The 21,906-nt window shown below is 40.1% G+C and overlaps 1 protein-coding gene across 1 annotated transcript in view; it reads right to left on the reverse strand.

Annotated features, from left to right (window-relative positions):
- Positions 1 to 21,906, reverse strand: part of BAZ1B (bromodomain adjacent to zinc finger domain, 1B) — an 87,705-nt gene that overhangs the window by 45,847 nt on the left and 19,952 nt on the right. The window contains exons 3-6 of the mRNA XM_006859692.1: positions 19,964 to 20,108; positions 8,857 to 9,058; positions 4,952 to 5,073; positions 3,454 to 3,651 (exon numbers count right to left, since the gene is read on the reverse strand). Of these exons, the coding sequence (XP_006859754.1) occupies positions 3,454 to 3,651; positions 4,952 to 5,073; positions 8,857 to 9,058; positions 19,964 to 20,108 (667 nt within the window). The remainder of the gene's footprint in view (positions 1 to 3,453; positions 3,652 to 4,951; positions 5,074 to 8,856; positions 9,059 to 19,963; positions 20,109 to 21,906) is intronic.

Raw genomic sequence — 21,906 nt, forward strand, 5'->3', positions numbered from 1 at the left:
GTACTGCATCTTATGTGACAGTGAAACCCCCAACTGCCTTGTAAAGTCATTGATGCTGCTGTTGTAAGCGCCGCTCAGTGAGTTCCAACTCACAGCAAACCAGTATAGGGCTTCCAAGGAGCAGTTAGTGGGTTTGAACTGCTGATCTAGTGGTTCACAGTTCAGTGCTGATTGTTAAGAGCCAAATCAGGAGTCTAGGCCTACAAAAAAATTATGCTACCTCTAAACCAAACTCCTGATATGGCACTGTAGGATAAACACTGGACTGCTAACCACAAGGCTGGCATGTCATACCCACAAGCTGATCCTTGAAAACCCTAGGCAGGGTTGCAATCAGCTGGAACTGACTTCAAAGCACTGAACAGCAACAACATACCCAACTGCCAGAGACATTTTCCTCAACAAATTGTATTCTGGAATTTCTTCAAGGAAATTAACTCAACAGTCACATATGGGTTAATGCTCTGGACTGCAAAATCAGTGGGTCAAGCTCACCAGCTGCTACTTAGAAACCCTATACTGGGGCACTACGGGTCAGAACTGACTCAATGACACTTCAACAACATTAACAATATTACACACAGTACTATGCTCAACATCACAATTTTAAGAGAGTCCTTATTCTTAAATAACTTATACTCTAGAAAGAGATGAAACACGCAAACCCTCAATATCACCTAATTGTTAAGTGCTGTCAAGTCTATTCTGACCTATAGCAACCCTGTATACGGTTTTCCGAGGAGGAGCTGAACCACCTACCTACCCTGCAGTTCAAACAGCTTTGCAGTCTGGCGCATTAACCCACAATGCCACACCAGGGCTTCTCAGTGTCACCTTTGTTGTTGTTGTTGTTGTTGTTAAGTGCCATCGAGTCGATTCCGACCCATAGCGACCCTGTATAGGGTTCCCGAAGAGCAGCTAGTGAGCTTGAACCGCCAACCTTGCAGCTCAAACGGCTTTGCAGTCTGGTGCATTAACACACAATGCCACACCAGGGCTTCTCAGTGTCACCTTGTTGTTGTTGTTAAGTGCCGTTGAGTCAGTTCCGACCTTAGGCCCTAGATAATTTTTCTCTCCCACATAAAAAGACTGCTCAAGACCCTGCTTCCCTCCACCAAGCCTCCTATCTCTCTATTGGAAATATATTTGTGTTCACAGAACATTAAGTTGTACTAAAACCAAAGAGGAGACAAAAACAAAAAAAGTATTTTAAAAAGCCATTGCCTTTACGATAGGCCGACACGTAAACAATCAACTTTAATTCTCAATGCATTATATAAATTTCAGTCAGATGAGGAAAGAAGGCACAGCCCTCTTTGAGGACTAGTTGTCTATGGTGTTTACTATCATCTATACTGCCTGAGATGCCAACTACGTTTTCAAAAAGGAAAAACAACTTACAAGCAAAACACAGGAGACACTATGTCAAATAGTATTGGGAAATGCTGTATTAGTTAGGAAATGAACGATAAAAATGAGGATGTACCCTTAATTTTGTAGACTGGTATTTACATGAGGGAGCGTGGTGACTCTCTCACATAGGATAGGAACCGGGTTGTAAACCAAAAAAGGTCAGCAATTGGAGCCCACCAGTCACTCTGTGGAAAACAAAGAAGCTTTCTGCTCCCAGATTTACAGGTTCAGAAACCCTATACAGGGTTGCTCTGACTCAGAACTTAACATTTTATATGAATAGTACTTATAAACATTTTGTTTTGATAGTACTTAACAACATTTTATATGAATGTCAATTTCTCTCAATTAGTAGAATTACTTCCTATCTACAGCAATTAGTTTAAAAGCAAGTCAACATTTCCTATTCCCAATCTGACTTATACTCCCATTTTATTTAGTAAATATTCAAGCCCTTGTTAGACATTTGGGGACTAGCCTATTTCTTCAAAATGTGCCTTTCAGGATATAAGCTCCTAGGAGTCTAAAACATCTGGTTCTTACAATAAGTGGGGAATAGCTTTTATGTTCCAATAAACTCCTAAGACTTTCTACCCATAAACAAGAGTCTTTCATGTTATTCAATACTTATATGATTAAATTAAAATACACAAAAAATTTAACAAGAAAATATTTAAGGACTCAAGTGATCCAAAAGAATAAAATCCACGCAGAGATGCTTTTATAGTCAAGATTCGGATATAGTTAAAGAAACTGTACTGCCATTTCATTCTCGGTGTTGTTAATGCCATCGAGTCAATTCTGACTCATAGCGACCCTGAATGAAAAATTCCATAAAATGGCAATAAATTTAAAATTTTGTCAATAAAAATATATAAGACAAAACTTATGTTTACTATGCTATTGTTGTTAAGTGCCATCAAGTCAGTTCTGACTCATGGCAAGCCTGTAAAGGACTTCTGAGGAATAGCTAGTGAATCTGAACCACCAATCTTGCAATTCAAACGAACTTTGCACTCCAGTGATTATCCTACAGCACCACACCAAGATTCTAGGTTTACTGCAGTTGCATGAAAAATGCATGGCCCTGGTCTAGAAAAAATCAATTCTTAAATTTTTTCTTTAAACTAACTAGTAAAAATTTAAAGGGGACAATGGAAAATAATGCTTGCTCTTGCTGGTCTAGAATAGAAAATGTCAATAATGTATAACTGAGAAAATTCCAAGAAACTGTAATAGGAGGTTGTTACCAACTGTCGCACTGGACTGCTTGGTCAGTTTGAAGCGCAAGGTTGGCAGTTCAAAGCCACCAGTTGCTCATCAGAAACCCTAGACAGAATCACTATGAGTCAGAAACACCACAATGTTTGGAAGGGGCCCTAGCAGCGTAGTGGGTGACAAGCTGGGCTGCTAACCACGTCAGCAGCTCCAATCTACCAGTCACTGCACTGGAGAAAGATGAGGCTTTCAGCTCCCATCAACATTTACCACCTCAGAAACCCTACACAGGTCAATGTTTTGGTTTCTGTCATTCATTTTCTATGGGTTCTCATTAGACAAGGCCTCATGTTCCCCAACTGAGAAATAATATGCCACATAGCTTCCTTAAGAATGTTTGGAAGATCAAAGGAGAATTTTTTTAAAAAAAGGTACCTCATCATTCTCAAGAGAATAAATGGAAACATTAGACTAACAGTAGCATTCATTCCAGACTGTTTTGTGGCTGCTAGTATAGTTCATCATTTCACCTGATATAAAAAAAACCTATCATTTTTAGGAACTTACACAAAACGATTTGTTTCTCTACCACATCTCATTCCAAATAGGACATATTGCAGAAAGGCACATGTACATAATCTTTTTTGAAGTTTTGTAAATATAGCAAAAAAATATTGAACTAGGGGAAATATACATGTAACCCCTCTCCTATCACAACCTATATAAACAGAATGATCTGGAAGACTTCACATTCATTATGTGATGCAAGAGTTCAAAATTTGCTATCAGCATGATCCTGCCAGGCAAGAACAGTGATCTTACCTTGTATGGGTCAAGTAAAAAGTCACTGAACTTGCTAGGCAGCGCATATTTTTTCACCAATTCATCTTCCACCACCCAAGGCGCATTTTCACCAGTACCAGCCCGTAATGCATTATGCCGTATAAAATATCGAAGTATCTCTTTATTTGGTGGACGCTCTGTACGAATCAAGCTGTCTGCAGGCACATTGCTGATGATCTATGTTAAAAAATTAGAAAACACATCAGTAGAGCAAAAACCAAATATTCATTAAGAACAAAAATTAAAAATTTTGTTTTCTACAGAAAAATTGTAATACCAACTATAAAAGAGGATTGATTATACAACAGAAGTAATACAGATTCATATTCAGAGATAGGATGCCTATTTAAAGACATAGCTTGTTGTTGTTATTAAGTACTGTGGAGTTAGTTCCGACTCACTATGACCCTGTATAGGGTTTCCAAGGAATTGCTGGTGAATTTGAATCATCGAACTTGCAATTCAAGTCATTTATAAATATGTATCTGAAGTTCTACACATGTTTCTTAACCAGACCATATTCATCACATCATCCAAGGTGCAAAAAAATTCAATTGCAAAAAGACAAATGTACAATCTTACTTTCATGAAATAAGCAATTATACAAACCCCAAAGACAATTAGCGGTTACTAGGCATGGGAGGGAGGAGGAGAGGGTCAGTTGCTGCTAAACAGGCAATGAGTCCATGGTAGTAGAAAGATTTAAGGAAGAACAGGGAGGCTAACTGTAGAACCTGAGGAACATAATCAATGCTACTAAAGGATGCATATGTTGTTGAGATGGTGTGTTTCCTTATGGACACTTTCAACACAATAAAAGTTTTTAAATTATTTTAAAAATAAAAATTGGCCACATTAAAGGCCATTTTTGGTGATGAGGGCTAACTCAACTTTTTGGTTTAACTGAACTACAAATGGGTCTACTTTTAAGTGGAAAGAGTTATTTTCTCTGGAAGTCTATAGCTACTGAAAACAGATCCTTATTCTTCACACTGAAATGTTCAAGCTCATGTAAATAGGTCTTAAAACCAAACTCTGTTGCCATCAAACCAATTCCAACTCCCCTTACAGGATGAGCAGAATTGTTCCACAGGATTTCTTACATCCTTACTGAAAACAGTAGCCACAATAATGAAAACACTGCTCTCCCATGAAGCACACTGGTGGGTCTGAACCTCTGGCCTTACAGTGAGCAGTCGAGTGCTTAAATGCTGTACCACCAGGGTTAGGGTTAGTCAGTTAATTACCCAAGTAATTCCCATGAAATAGGAAATAAAATAAAATAAGAGTATAATGCTAGGAAAGAAAATATAATCGAACTTAAAAGTCATAATTACTAGAACCAGGAAAACACTCAGAATTTATTGTAGAAAAGTCAGCACTGGCAACTCTAGCACGTTTCTAAGAGAAAACTAACTCTATTCTTTCCCAGGACCACACAGACCATAAACAAAGTGCAATGTAAAGTCCAACTAACCTTATCTTCATTTTGCAGTTTCACGTCGTATTTGTGAGGCAGGAATTTTGGAGGAGCCCATCTTTTTTCTCCTTTTTTTAGTGAAGTTGGGAGTTTTCGTGGAGATCTACGTGCCCTGTCATCTAGTTAAACCAACAGAAAAGAATATTAGTGGGGAAAAGGTTCTTTTCATTCATTCATTGACAATAATTGTATTGACTACCTAATCTGCCCCATGTACAGAACTATTTTTTGTTTCCAAGTGCATACAAAAGTTATGTTTGCACCATACTGGCATCCTGGTGTGGCACTGTGGGTTAATGTGCCAGACTGCAAAGCCGTTCGAACTGCAAGGTCAGTGATTCAAGCTCACCAGCTGCTCCTCAGAAACCCTATACAGGCTGCTATGGGTCGGAACCGACCTGATGGCACTTAACAACAACAATCTATTAAAAGGAACTCTGGTAGCACAGTGGTTACAAATCGGGCTGCGAACCTTAAGGTCAGCAGTTCGAAACCTGTGGGAGAAAGATGAGGCTTTCTCCCCATCAAGATTTACAGCCTCGGAAACTTGATGCAGGGTCACTATGAGTCAGAACAGACTCCAGGGCATACAACCACCACCATAGTCTATTAAGCATTCAATAGCATTATGAAAAAGTCTGAAATATTGTGCGAATGATCAAAATGTGAAACAAGAGACACAAAGTAAGCACATGCTGTTGGGCACAGAATGGCTACAATCTTCAATTTGTCAAAATGGAAAAAACACAAGTAAACCCACAGTATCTGTGAAGAGCAATAAAGCAAGATATGCCTACAGTAAGGTGTGGATGGATCCAAGGTATACTGCACTAAGGAAACAGAATAAAGAGACCAGCAGAGGCCAGACTACGAAGGGTCTTTCTTATACAATACTTGGAGAAACTATACCTCATCTTGGCACTGAATAAATAAAGGACCAGATGTGCATTTTGGAATGATTACAAGTGTGGACAAATTAAGAAAAAGAAAACACTCTGATCAGAAGAACAAGGGGAAGATGAAATAGGGCGTCAGAAGACACAACAAACTTCAGAAGTAATGTAGCTAAAATTAAAAGAAGGACAGATTCAAGAAGTATTTAGAAGACCTATACAGTCACAAAACAAGAATGGGAATGTTCATGGTTTCTCAGTTTTCTGCCTTAAGAGCTAAGGAGACAGAAGTGCCTGCTAACCCAGTAAGAAAATGGAGACAGGACAGCAGAGTACTTGTTTATTGCTGGGAGACTCCTGTAGGCAGACAGCTCCGGCACTTCAAAGTCTAACCTAGGTGCCACTGTGGACTCAAAATTGTAGGGAGGGGGACAAAGTGTACTCGTGTTATTAGAAACAAGAAATCTGCTCCAACCAAATTCCTAATTTTCACAGATTTCGGGGGGCGGGGGGGCGTGTTTGGGAGGAGACCTCAGAGGCAGAAACATTTTCCCAGTGTGCATTATCTCAGTTCTTCAACTTTCAAAGTGTCAGTGCTAAAGTCTCCAGATCCCTAAAAATTACTTTAGACATCACAATATTTCAGAATTCTAGCAACTCCTATCTGAATTACAGAATATAGCTGTGAGGAAATATCTTAAACCATCATATTGGCTTGCAATGTAAAGAGAAACAGGTTAATTTGACCATTCTACATCTGATCGTCCGCCCTCTACACACATGTACCTATTAGACCAGAACTAGATGGTGTGGCCAGCTGCCACTACTGACTATTCTGAGAAAGCTTGTAATAGGAAGTCCTGGATCGTTGTTGTTGTTGTTGTTAAGTACCATGGAGTTGGTTCGGACTCATAGTGACCCCTGCACAGGGTTTCTGAGGCTATAAATCTTTACGGGAACAGAACTTTCGAACTGCTCACCCTGAGGCTGGCAGCCCAACTCCTAACCACTACGCTACCAGAGCTCCTTAGGAAGTCCTGGATAGAGTAGGAAAAACTGTGGAACAAAACTCATAATCATAAAAGAAGACCAGGCTTAATGGTCTGATTAAAACTGGTGGTACCCCTAAGACGAGGCCCTTAAGACACCCTTCAAGCCTAACACCCTCACTAACCTAACTGACCTCACCGCATGGCTCTACTTTCAGCCAAATGACAAGTGAATACTACCAGGAAAATATGTATTTCTTCATCAACCACATGGAATCAAAAGTGCAGTATTTGTCCAGAAAGAAAGCTCTGAAGACAGGAAGGAATATGAAAGAAAGAGAACAAACAGTATGCATATGAAAGATATAGGAAGAATGCTGTATATTGTGGGGGCTGCAAGTCATGTCACAAAACAAAATGTATATGAATGTTTGACTAGAAAGCCAATTTACTCTGTAAATTCACACCAAAATCACACAAGAAAAAACAAATGAGAGAGAGAACAAAAAGAAAAACAGGCTTTTTAAGCAGTTAAAGTCACTAAAACGTCTAAGCAACTAGAGGTACAGGTAGTCCCCGACTTCCATCAAGGTACCATTTCGATGACTCCGCTGTAAGTCGGTTTGCGTTGTAAGTTGAATACCTCATTTTTTTGTTGCATACCTTTTAAAGTTCTTATTATTATTGGCTTTTAATATCAGTACCTTAATAAATAATACTGAACATCTGAGAATGTTTACATGTACAAGATTGTAAACAGTACACACTACTAACAGCAGCAGAGCCAAACCCACAGCAGTTACCCTGACTCCCAGCAACTCTACAGGGCAGAGGAGACCTGCTCCGCAGGCTTTCTCACACTACCAATCATTACAAAAGCAAACTGCCTATCTTCCTCCCATGGAGCAGCTAAGGGATTCAAACTGCCAACACTTCACTCACTGTGCCCACAGAGCTACTTATTACTAATAATAAGGTGTGCCCCGCCCCCCCAAAACCATACTCTGACAGGCCTAAGTGTAGTTCATCGTTAACTGAAATATGTCAAAATCCAGACACTACTTGTACTGCCTCTGATTGTCTTGTTTTGAAAGATTTAAGTCTTGGTTCACTTTATGGAATTTATCATTGTTTTCTGAATCAGATGAAAAAATTATGTCTATAAAACACAAGTACAAATTTAGCTGCTTCTTCATATTAGCTGCCGTCAAGTTGGTTTGGGCCAATCACCACTTTATATATAACACAATGAAAAGTTGCTCAGTCCTCTGCCATCTGTCGCCACTATGTTGTTGCTAAGCGCCATACAGCAGTGGGTGAAAATGGCCTTAAGGTCCAGGGCTTACCCTAGGGAGCCACACCAGAATGCCAATACTATAGTGGACAGTATTCTATGAGCCATGAGGTTTGCACTGGCAAATTTTTGGATATGGATTACCAGGCTTTTCTTCCTAGTTTATTTTATTTTGGACGTTACAGTGTGTCGTGGATTAAATTATATCCTCTACAAAATGTGCTGCATATACCTGTGGTCATAAACTCATTTGAGAATGGGTTCTTTTGTTCTATTAGTGAGCTTATTATATTAGAATACTGTAGTATAGGGTATACCTTCATAAGAGACAAGACAAGCAAGTGAGCAAGCAGAGACAGGGGACAGATGTCATGCTACATGAAGAACACCTATGAGCCAGGGGACAGAGCACACTCTTCTCGCGGACTTCTAACCTCCAGAACTGAGAAAAACATGCCATTTCTGTTTGCTCAGGCCATCCACTTGTGGTATTCTGTTATAGCAGAACTAGAGAAGAAAACTAAGACAAATGATTGCTGCACCCACAGACGACCGCTGCTAATCACGAGGCCAATGGCACAGCTTCCTGCCTTATAGCAACACTCAAGCTGTGACAGCACAACAAAGGGACAAAACTCAATGACAAAGTGAGTTAGACAAATTTTAAAGATTCGTATATGATAAACCAGTCTCCTAGCTCACTAAGGAAAGTTAAATCACACATACTTATGCTTTCCCTCCTTCCTTCATCTTCCTTTAGAACTGCCTCCTTCTTGGGATGGTCCTGAGCCATTTGGCTGGAATTCTCTTTGTCACTTGATGGAGAATCACAGGAACCATCAGATTTCTTCTCAGTGGCCTCTTCATCCACTTTCTCCAAAGGATGAATCTTCACAATCTTCACCTTGAGCATTTTTTCCTTCCCAACCTATAAAAAAGGAGAATCAGAGATAATAAATAAGAACTGAAAACGTAAAAATAATATTTAGAAATAGACTTCCAGTTGCATAGGAAGTTAATAGGTATATATTAACTAATACATATTCCACTTTATGTCATGTCTCAAAACTTTACTAAATCTCTGAAGTGGCCAAGTACAGTGATTTTTTTTTCAACTTTATCAGACTTCTAGGTTAATCAGTCTGTTCCACAATTCTTTGAGTGGACCAATGTTTAAGGCCAAAAGGCAACAATAGTACTAGCAGCCTGATACTGCATAAATACAGTTCAAGAATTTTCCACTAAAAAATAATAAACTATTCATATGGCTATCCCACCGCTCAACACCATTTATTAAAAAGACTATCCTTTGGACACTTCTACCAAAAAAAAAAAAAACAAAAACAAACAAACAACCCAGCAATGTGTGTCTATGTGGGTGTGTCTATGTATGGACTTTATCCTGCTGCCCGGATCGATTAGTCTATCTTGATGTCAATTTCACACTTCCTAAAACTTTGCTGATGTCCGATGCATCTTGGCTGAAAGCAGAGAGTATCAGAAAGATGTTTACCTGTGCTTTACTGACTACACAAAGGCTTTCAATAGTGTGGATTGTGACAAGCTATGGACAACATTGTGAAGTATGCGTATTCCTGAACACTTAATTGTGCTCATAAGGAATCTGTATCTGGACCAACAGGCAGTTGTTCAAACAGAACATGGGAATACTGAATGGTTTAAAATTAAGAAAGGTGTGCGACAAGGTTGTATTCTTTCACCATACTTATTCAACCTGAGCAAAGAGCAAATAATCCAAGAAGCTGGGTTATATGAAGAAAAATGTGGCATCAGGATTGGAGAAAGACTCATTAACAACCTGCGATATGCAGATGATACAACCTTGCTTGCTGAAAGTGAAGAGGACTTAAAATACTTACTGATGAAGATCAAAGAGCACACCCTTCCATATGGATTGCATCTCAATGTAATGAAAACAAAAATCCTCACCACTGGACCAATAAACAACATTCTTATGGAGAAAAGACTGAAGTTGTCAAGGACGTCATTCTTCTTGGAACAACTATCAACACTCACGGAAGCAGCAGTTAAGAAATCAGAGGACATATTGCATTAAGCAAATCTTCTGCACAAGCCCTTTATAAAGTGTTGAAGTGCAAAGATGTCAGCTTGAGGACTAAGGTGCGCCTGACTCAAACCATGGTATTTTCAATAATCTCATATGCATGTGAAAGCTGGACAATGAATAAGGAAGACCGTAGAAGAATTGATGCTTTTGAGTTATGGTGTTGGAGGAGAATATTGAAAGTGCCATGGGCTGCCAAATGAACTAACAGATCCGTGTTGGTAGAAGTGCAGCCAGAGTTCTCCTTGGACGCCAAGATGGCCAAGCTTCATCTCTCATGCTTCAGACATACTGTCAAGAGGGACCAGTCGCTGGAGAGGGATATCATGTTTGGTAAGGTGGAGGGGTCAGAGAAAAAGAGGAAGAGCCCCACCAAGATGGACTGGCCAAGTGGCAGCATCAATGGACTCAAGCATGGCAACAGTAGTGAGGTTGGCCCAGGATCGGGCAGTTTCGTTCTGCTGTGCATAAGGTCACTATGAGTCGGTGCAAAGTCGATGGCAGCTAACAGCAACAACAAAACTTTATACAGTGCTGAGTCAGACAGAGTAAGATCTCTAACTTTGTTATTCTTTAACAGAGTTGTTTAGATATTTCACATTCTTTGCATTTCTAAATGAATTTTACAATGAGCTTGGCAAAAACAGTTGCCATCAAGTGGATTCCAACACAAGGTGACCCTATGCGTGTCAGAGTGAAACTGCTCCACAGGCTTCAATGGCTGATTTCTTATAAATAGACTGCTAGGCCTTTCTTCTGAAGCACCTCTGGGTGGACTCAAACCTCCAACCTTTTGGTTAGCAGCCAAGTTCATGAACCATTTGCACCACACAGGGACTCCAATCAGTTTGACAATTCCTAAAAAGAAATCGCCTGAAATTTTAATGAAACTGTGTTGAATATGGATCAGATAGTTAAGAATGAGTATCTTGTGTCCTGACGACTAAGGGGCAGGCTTTGGTTGGTTGATGATGCATGGAGGGAATTGTAACATGGCAATGACATGATATATGATAGGATGAATGTAAAGCTAATGTTCTAGTATGTAAACTATCACTTAATTCACAATAAAACATTTAAAAAATAATAATTAGTATTTTAACAATACTGAATCTTTTGACTCATGAACAAAGTTCATTTACTTAAACAGCCCTGATGGCTCAAAGATCAAACACTTGGCAGCTAACTGAAAGGACAGCACCTCAAATCCATCAGCTGTTCTGTTCTGTAAAAGATGAAGGGGTCTACTCCCATGACTATTACAACCTAGGAAACCTTGTGGGCAGTTCTACTCTTACATGGGGTCACTATGAGGTTGGAATTAACTCAACAGCACATACAACAATAATCGAGGCCTTTAATTCTCCCAGTAATGGTTTATACTGTTTATAGTGTATGTTGTTGTTGTTAAGTGCCGTCGAGTCGGTTCCGACCCATAGCGACCCTGTACAGGGTTTCCAAGGGTGTAAATCTTTACGGGAGTAGAAAGCCTCATCTTTCTCCCGCGGAGCAGCTGGTAGTTTCGAACAGCTGACCTTATGGTTCGCAGCCCGATTCGTAACCACTACGCTACCAGAGCTCCTTTTATAGTGTATAGGACTTGCATATCTTCATCAGATTTCTCTAAGTATTCCGTATTTTTGATGCTATTGTAAATGGCATTGATATTTTTTTTTCCACTTTTCATTTGTTTGCTTCTAGTCCTCCTGTGGTACTGTAAGGTAAGCACTGGACTACTTGCTAAGCACAAGGCTGGCGATTCAAACCCACCAGCTGCTCCCTGGAAACACACAAGCTCACTATGAGTTGGAATCAACTGAATGGCACCTAACCATAACAACAGCAGCACATAAAAACACAACTGATGTTTGTATATTGAGCTTGTATACTGCCACCTTGGTAAACTCAATTAGTTCTAGCAGCTTTGTTCTACAGATTACATGAAACATTATACATAGACATTTTCCCTTTCTAATTTGGATACTGCTGACTTCTTTTCCTTGCCCCACAGCACTAGCCAGAATCTCCACTACAATGATAAACTGAGTGAGAAGAGCAGGTTCCCTTGCAGAGATCAGGGCTGGGCAAGCTTTCAGTCTTTTCCATTAAATATGATGCAGCTGCTGTTCAGTGTCATCGAGTCGGTTCAGCAACCCTGTATAGTGTTTCCGAGGCTTTAAATCTTCACAGGAGCAGAAAGCTTCGTCTTTCTCTTGCTAAGTATGATGTTTGCTGGAGATTATTTTGTAGCTGTCTTCTATCAGGCAGAATTCATTTCTATCTATAATTTACTGAGTTTTATTAGGAATTGCCTTCATTAAAATGAACATATGGCTTTCCTTTTTGCTTATTATGGAGAATTACACTGATTTACAAATGTTAAAACAACCTTGCATTCCTGGAGTGAACCCTATTTGATCAAGATGTAAAAGGGGGCTTCAAAAAATTCATGGAAAAACTCCATGATCTTTTCATTGCATTTTTTCACAAACTTTTTGAAGCCCCCTTGTTTTATAGGTTGGATTTCATTGCTAAAGTACTTAGTATTTTTACATCTGCTTTTATGAAACTCAGTTGTCATTTGCTCGGAGTTTTGACAATAAAGTAATGCTAGCCTCAGATATTGAAATCCTGGTATGGTGTTGTAGGATAAATATTGGACTGCTAACGTAGTGGCTAAGAAACGGGCTGCTAACCTCAAGGTCGGCGGTTTGGTTCTGCGGCAGAAAGATAAGGCTTTTGCCCCCATAGAGATTTGCAGCCTCGGAAACCCTGTACAGGGTCACGAGTCGGAACCAACTCCATGGTACTTAACAACAACAACCACAACATCAGCTGCTCAAACCTATCAACCACTCCTTGCAAACCCTATACAGGGTCACAAAGAGTCGGAACCGACCCAAAGGTACTTAACAACAAAACCTCAACAAGAGTTGAAGTATTCTTTCCTCTTCTGTTTTCTGGAAGAGTTTATATACTAATATAAAATAATAATCACACAGAATTGCTTCCTTAAATGTTTGGTTGAATTCAAAAGTAAAGCTATATGGAACTGGAGTTTTCTTTGTAGTAATATTTTAACTACAAACCCAACTCTTCTACATGCTGCAGTTGTTAAGTGCCATCCAGTCACTTCTGACTCACAGCGATCCGAGGAGCGGCTGGAGGGTTTGAACCGCCATCCTGCAGTCCAGTGCTTTATCCCACAGAACCACACCAGGACTCCTTTTATTCTGTACTATTCTGTACATGACATAGTGATTCATAGGTCATTTATGTTTTCACCTTTTTTGTCCTGAAAATTTGGCTAAAGAATCATAGATTTTCTCTGTTGCTTTCCTATTTTCTATCTGATTGATTTCCACTCTATTTCTTCCTTTCTCCTGCTTGCTTTGGTTTTGTCTGCTCCTCTGGTTCTTATTTCCTAAGGTGGAAACTGAGTTCACTGATTTGTGACATAGCTTAGGACTCCTGGTGTAGCGCTGTGGGTTAATGCACTGGACTGCAAAGTTGGTTTGAATCTCAAGATCGGCGGTTCAAGCTCACCAGTCACTCCTAGGAAACCCTACACAGGATCACTAGCAGTCGAAACCAACTCAATAGCACTAAAAACAAGAAAAATGAGTTTTCAGAGCTATTTTCCGTGCTGTTTACTTAAATTACTATAAGCCAGACTGCAAAGCCGTTTGAACTGCAAGGTTGGTGGTTCAAGCTCACCAGCTGCTCCTTGGAAACTCTATACAGGGTCACTATGGGTTGGAACAGACTCTACAGCACATAACAACAATAATATAGCAGTACCACGCAAATTCTGATATATTGTGATTTTTATTTTATTCAAGTCAAAATGTCTTGTAGTTTCCCTCTAATTTCTTCTTTACTCCATAAATAAAGGTATGTTACTCAATTTCCAAATTAGTTACAAAGTTTTCAGATATCTATTGTTGATTTCTAATTTTATTTCAATCAGAGTATGAATGGAATGCTTTTAAATTTGAGACCGTTTTATGCCCCAGAGTATGCGCTATTTTAATAAATTGTGCAATTGAATACGTGTTCTATTGTTCTTGGGTGGGATGGATCAGAAAGGACAATTGGGTCAAGCTGGCTTACAGTATTATTCTGTTTTCTATATTCTCATTATTTTTTTCTATCAATTATGAGGGATGCATTGACATCTAGATCTGTCTTCACCCCTTTACAGCTGTACCCACTTCGGTTTCATGTATTCTGAAGCTGGTATTAGATGCATAAACATTTAGACTGCTATGGCCTTAGTGCACTGATCACATCATTATGAAATGACTGTCTTTATCCCTGGGAATATTCTTTATTCTGAAAAAATATTTCGTTTTGTTTTTGACAGCCTAGCATGTCTCTTTTTTGACCCTTTCACTTTTATCCTATTTGTATCTTCATTATGAGTCCCTGGATGGGGCAAATGGGTAAGGGTTTGACTACTACTAACAGCAAGGTTGGAGGTTCAATCCCACCCAGAGGTGCTTCAGAAGAAAGGCCTGGCGATCCACTGCCAAAAGGCACAGCTTTGAAAAGTTCTACTCTGCAATATGTGGAGTAACCATGACTCAGAACTGACTCAGTGGCAAGTGGTTTGGTTTGATTTTGCCTTTGTTGTAAGCAGCCTATAGTTGGGTCCTGTTTTACATTCAAAGGGACCACCTTTACCTCCTAACTGAAATGTCCAGACCATTTACATTTAACATGATTACTGATGCAGTGAGGTTCGTTTATTTTCTACTTGGCTTCATCAAAACCAAACACTTTTATCCAAAAACAGAGTTCAGAAAGCAGAAAGGGACAAATGAAAACGGGGAACCCAGGGAGGGCATGAGAAGAGTGTTGTTACATTAAGAGATGGTAACCAATCTAATGAAACAGCGCTGAACTGGAAAACTCTTTGCTCTGTAAGCTTTCACTCAAACCACAATTAAACGTTTAAAAAAGAAAGCAAGCACTTCGGCTCTTCAAAGACACTCTTAAGAGAAGAAAAGATTACCTGCAAACTGGGAGAAAATATTTGCAATCTCGACTCATAGCGACTCTATGCACAATAGCATGAATCACTGCCCAACCCTAGAACTCTCAAAGAACAAAAATAATAAAACAAAGAATCTTAATTTTGCAAATGTGCAAAGATTTGAACAGACACTAAACAATGAATGAATTTATGTGTATATGGATGGTGGTGGTAGTTATGTGCCGTGGAGTCGGTTGCGACTCACAACGACCCTGTACAGAGTTTCCGAGGCTATAAATCTTTATGGGTGCAGAAGGCCTCATTTTTCTCCCACAGAATAGATGGCAGTTTCGAACTGGTGACCTTCAAGTTTGCAGCCCAATTCGTAACCACTACACTACCAGAGCTCCTCTGGCAATATGGAAATGATTAGATTTTATTAGTCATTGCTGTTGTTGTTGTTGTTAAATGCCTCTGAGTCAATTCTGACTCATAACAACCCTGTATAGGGTTTCTGAGGAGCAGCTGGTGAGCTTGAACCGCTGACTCTGCAGTGCAAACAGATTTTGTAGTCCCGCATTAACCCACAGTGCTATACCAGGATTCCTTTATTAGTCATTAGGGAAATGCAAACTAAAACCACCTAAGACACCATAACTCACTTTTTAAAATGGCTAAAAATTTTAAAGCTGACCATACAAAGTGTGGGCAAAGAAACAGAACCTATCTTCATACCCTGATGGTGAGAATATAAAATAGTATAATTACCTCAAACCAGTCTGGCAGTTTCTTTAAAAGTTAAACTTAAACATGTACCTATGCCATCCAATCCAGCCATTCCACTCCCTAGCCTTTACCCAAAAGAAAAGCAGCGCATGTCCAAACAGACACTGCACACAAATAACCACACCAGCTTTATTTTTGGTAGTCAAAGCAACCCAAGTAACAGTCTGCAACTGGTGAACGAACAAACAAATCGTGGTATATAAGTGCAGTTCCAGTTGTATGCAATTTTCCTTTTGCCACTTCAAATCCATCTCCAGTGTTCTCTGCCTTGTTTTGTGCTCAAGCAGGATAATCTTTACAAACTACATCAAAGGGGTCTCTTAACCTCTAGATTTTGATTGGGTTCAGCCAGCGGGAAACATGAACAGAAAGTCAGAGACATGAAGAATGAGGCTGGGGTACTGATTCCCCTGCCTGCCCCACCTAACAGATTAGTTACATCTCACTATCAAAGTACTCTGCTATAACTACAGTTCCTCTTCTTGTGGTTCCAGTCTCCTCTCCCTCCCCTTGTTCTTGTGGGGTTTAGGAGTTGTATGTAATGTCTCCCCAGAGTTGATAGCCTTGTGGAACTTAACCTTCCCAGCTAGGGTTCTTCATCCCTGATTAAACTGCTGTGGGTTGTCAAGAATCCCCCTATTAAACTCAATTAAATCACAACATCTGAGCATGCCATCACTTTCCTGCCAGGATGCTGACTGATACTATGTGATTAAAATTCACTGGTCATCCCACAGATATTACAAATTTTACAAAATATCTGAAAAATACAGAGAGTAGAGTGAATTAGTGCAGCAACAGGGAAAAGAGCTTGAATCCTGGCCCCTCACTTACTGTTATACACTGACTGCCACATACTGTTGCTGATCATCTTCTAAGCCACTCCACTCCCTTTCTTTTCCTGCCTTGCCAGGCTGCCTCTTTTGAGGCTTAAGATTTCCAGCCTCGGAAACCCCATACAGGGTCACTATGAGTCGGAACCAACTCCTCAGCACACCACCACCAGGTCACCAACTCTTTAATGACTATCATTCAATCGCTAAACCAAACTTGGAATTGCCTACCTCCATTACTTACATAAAGGAGCTCTGGTAGTGTAGTAGTTACAAATCGGGCTACTAACCTCAGGGTCAGCAGTTTGTAACTACCATATGTTCCACGGGAGAAAGATGAGGCTCTCTGCTCCTGTAAAGGTTTACAGCCTCGGAAACCCTGTACAGGGTCGCTATGAGTAGGAACTGACTCCACGGCACATAACAACAACAACAACAATTACACAAGGAGTCTTGGTAACACAGTGGATTACGAGCTGGGCTGCTAATCACAAGGTCAGCAGATTGAATCTACAATTCACCCCACGAGAGAAAGATGAGGCTTTCGGCTCCCATACAATTTCCAGCCTCAGAAACCTGATAGTTTGAGTTGGAACCAACTCCACTGCACACCACCACCACTACTACCACTTAAATAATCTAGTCAGTTCTACCCCAAGTGTTGCTGCAGCAAGGCAACACCATCACCCTGAAGGTGCTGACCTGTAGAATTTTAGGCCCTACCTGACAGCTTCTGAGTCACACTCTCGGAGAATACATTCCAAGAATGTGTCTTCACAAGCAGTTCAAACTCACTAGCCGCTCCTCAGGGTCACTGTCAGTTGAAATTTAATAATATGATTTTCATTTTGATTGAAGTTGGAGAAGTACTGACATCACTGGTAGATAGTCTACTACCTACAGTCTATAAAACTGAACATGCTATTTTACTAGTTGAGCCTGTTTACCATGGTGGCCGTGTATCACCAAGTCATTTCAACTCATAGCGACCTTGTATAGGGTTTCCGAAGCTGGAAATCTTTACATGAGCAGACAGCCTCCTCTTTCTCCACACACCAACAGGTAGAGTCGAACCACTGACCTTGTGGTTAGTAGCCCAGCTCATAATCCACTACACTACCAAGGCTCCTTCATTGACCATACCTCAAAATTTCTACAGATTCTGCAAGATATTAAATATAAAGCAACTAGCACCATGCCCAACATTAAGTGTTGTTGAGTCGGTTCCAACTCATACCGACCCTGTATAGGGTGTCCAGGGAGCAGCTGGTGGGTTTGAACTGATGACCTTATGGTTCACAGCCCAGTGCTGATCCTACAGCACCACACCAGGAGTCCACCATACCCAATACATACAAATGTTTACCAAGTGTTACTTCCTGTCCGCCTGAATCTCTCCCTAAGCTTTCAAAGAATTATATAAAAAGCTATGTTAGCACAATGCTTTGCTAGGCTGCTAACGGACAGGTTGGTGATTCAAACCCACCAGCAGCTCCATGGGAAAAAAAGACTTAACAATCTGCTCGCATAAAGACTACAGCCTAAAAAAACACCATGGGGTAGGTTCTACTCTACCATGTGGAGTTGCTATGAGTCAAAATCAAATCAACGGTACCTAACATCATTTTATTAATAGTTATCCTTTAACCATTTTAGTCTGAAAAATTAAAAGGAAAATTTAAGAAAAAGGGAAAAAATCAACTGTCACACTTGTTAAGTGCCATTGAGTCAGTTCCAACTCACAGAGACCTCGTGTAGCGTTTCTGAGGAGCAGCTGGTGAGCTTGAATCGCCAACCCTGCAGTCCAGTGCATTACCCCACAGCGCTACACCAGGACTCCAATTCCATACTAGTGTAGTAAAGTTCCTTACTTACTGGTACCACAGACTTAGCTTAAATATGTCTGAAAGCCTTCTAAACAAAGTGTGGAAAACATTACTACAAAACATGTCAAAAATAACATTAATTACCAAAAAAAGTCTAAACACCTGGGTGCTCAGGACCATGGTCCTGAGGGGACACATCATGGCCAACTAGCATAATAGTCCACAAAGACAATGTTTACATTGGTACGTAGTGGCTGAAATCTTTGTTTAAAAGCTCATGAGCAGCCATCTCAAAGGTACGACGATACTATCTCCCGGTCCAGAGGAAAGAGGAGTGGTGAAAACTGAAGACGCCTGGAAACAATTATGCCACGTGACTACTAGTCTCCACAAACATGAAACCAGAACTAGATTGTGCCTAGCTACCACTACCAACAAACATTTCTGAAAGGGATCACTTTAGAAGGTCCTGGATAGTGTGACAATATGTGGAACGAAACTCAGATTATCATAAAAAAAGACCAGGCTTACTGGTCAGATAGACGAGTGGAACGCCTGGGTTACGGCCCTTGGGTAGCCTTCAGGTCTGGAACTAAACTCACACAACATGTCTCAATTTTCAGCCAAGCAATAGATAGATTTGTTGTTGTTGTTGTTGTTAAGTGCCATCGAGTTGGTTCCGACCCATAGCGACCCTGTACAGGGTGTCCGAGGGTGTATATCTTTACGGGAGTAGAAAGCCTCATCTTTCTCCCATGGAACGGCTGGTAGTTTCGAACTGCTGACCTTGCGGCTTGCAGCCCGATTTGTAACCACTACGCTACCAGAGCTCACTCATTAATAATAATACTAGTGACACCACAGAATGGACAACCATCTGCGATCAATTTACCTAGGGATAAAATTAAGAAAGGTGGGGAAAGAAGGAGGAAAAGAAACAAGAAATACAGGGAGGACATTGAAAAACTGATGTCACATTGAGGGGATTTCAACAGAAGCAAAGTTTATGGCTTAATGAATGTAAAACTGAGGATGTTTTGTAAACCTTTACTCAATTCATAATAAAAATATAACTCTTTTAAAAGGCTAACCAAGGAAACAATGACACAGGGACACAACAATGATCACAGTGTTAACATTTCCCACAATCAATACAGTTCAAAAATTTGACCCTCATAATAGAGTCCTTTCTATTACAGAAAGCAAACTTCAAATAGACCACAATTTTACACACATACAAATACATTCTATAATATCTGTTGGACGCTCCAGCCTTGACATATAGTTAGTACGTGAAATCACAGTATATAACAAAGGCACTTACCTCAAAGTCACATTCTTCTCCCATAGCATACTTGGTCATGATCTCCAGCCAAGCACTGTCTACTAGCTTCTCCAAGGAGGCTGTATTATGGTGGACCATCTCCAGAACAAGTTTCTCATACCAGGCAGGGAACTCCTCCTTCAAACTAAATAAATATGTCATTAGTTACCAAGAAAATATAGAAAAATCTACGCATAGATTTAATTCAAGTCAATTCAAACATGTATTTAATAAACACATGCAAGGTAGTAGGAATACAAAGATTATAAGACCACGTGGTATACAGGAAAAAGCAAGAGCTTTGTCAGATGGATCTAGGAAAGTTAATTATCTCACCCCTAAAATGGGTTTGAACTGCAAAGTTGGGTGGTTCAAGCTCACCAGCCACTCCTTGTAAACCCTGTATAGGGTCGCTAAGAGTAGGAATCGACTCGATGGCACTTAACAACAACAAAATGAAAAGAATACGCATATCACCAGTTAAGGTTAGACTTTTCCCCCATTAGTTTGAGTTTGCACTGTATTTCTTTTTGTAGGTGTGAATCATTCATTCATGTCCTTTACCCATTTATTAGTTAGGAGACTGGAACCTCATTATACTTATGCAATATTCAGTCAATAAAATGCTTTCATAAGCATTCATTCATTCAGTTCTCATAATACCCTGTAAGGTGTCTAGAATTTTCATTTCACAGATAAGGAGAATAAATCAGTTACAGTTAGCAGGCTGTACCATAGCTTGAACTTTAAAGTCTTTGCAAAATAAAATCACCAAGTATCACTTTTCACTTACAAACGGGGGAAAAGTGTTTTGATCATTATATTCAATATGAGCAAGTGAATAGCGCAAAGTGGCACTCATACACTCCTGATAGTTTTTGGTGCAATAATCTAAAACAGCGATTCAGCAACATTTGTGTGTGTGTGAATGGGTGTGTGTGCGCGCATGCACACCATTACTAAAACTCAGTTCTCAACTGAACCCAGTGCTCTGTAATAGAAACAAAAGAGCAGCATAGGATTCGACTAACTTGCAAAGTCAATGAAAAGTCCACAGAAAAAAGCTTCTATTCCAAACTCCCAAGAGTTCTGGTTCATTATCCCCGGTTTCTACTTCTCTTTTGCATGTTCCTACTGTCGCTCTGGTAGCGTAGTGGTTACGAATCGGGCTGCAAACCTCAGGGTCAGCAGTTCGAAACTACCAGTTGTTCCACGTGATAAAGATGAGGCTTTCTTATCCCGTAAAGATCTACAGCCTCGGAAACCCTGTACAGGGTCACTATGAGTTGGAACCGACTCCACAGCACATAACAACAACAACATCTCACGCAGTGGTAACAAATCGGGCTGTTAAGCGCAGGGTCAGCAGTTTGAAACTACCAGCTGTTCCGCAGGAGAAAGATGAGGCTTTCTGCTCCTGTAAAGATTTACAGCCTCGGAAAGGGTCGCTATGAGTCGGAACCGACTCCACGGTGCATCACAACAACAACTGTCAAATTCTGGAGTCCTGGTGTGGTGCTCGCCGTGGGTTAATGCGCTGGACTGCCAAGTCGCTCTGAACCACACGGTCAGCGGTTCAAGCTCACCATCTACTGCTCAGAAAACCTATACAGGGTCACTATGGGTTGGAAGCAACTCGACAGCACACAACTGCCAAATTCTGAGTGCTCTATTTGAATGACTAATCAGACAAGCAGACATTTTGAATGTACAGTTTAAAATAAAACCTCCACTTTAGAGAGACTGTCATCAAATTCTGTTTTGTTTTTTCACAGATATTACAAATATGTTGGACATTTCAAGTGACCATGAAACAGACTTTCTTTTCTGCTTTTATGTTACTTTCACATTTTGATATTTTTGTTTCATCAAGAGTTCTAAAATTCGAACCTAGAGGAGATGGATACATTTTTAGAAAAGCACAAGCTACCTAAACTTACACA

Source organism: Chrysochloris asiatica, unplaced genomic scaffold (assembly GCF_000296735.1).
Source record: "Chrysochloris asiatica unplaced genomic scaffold, ChrAsi1.0 scaffold00034, whole genome shotgun sequence".
In the NCBI taxonomy this organism is placed as follows: Eukaryota; Metazoa; Chordata; class Mammalia; order Afrosoricida; family Chrysochloridae; genus Chrysochloris; species Chrysochloris asiatica.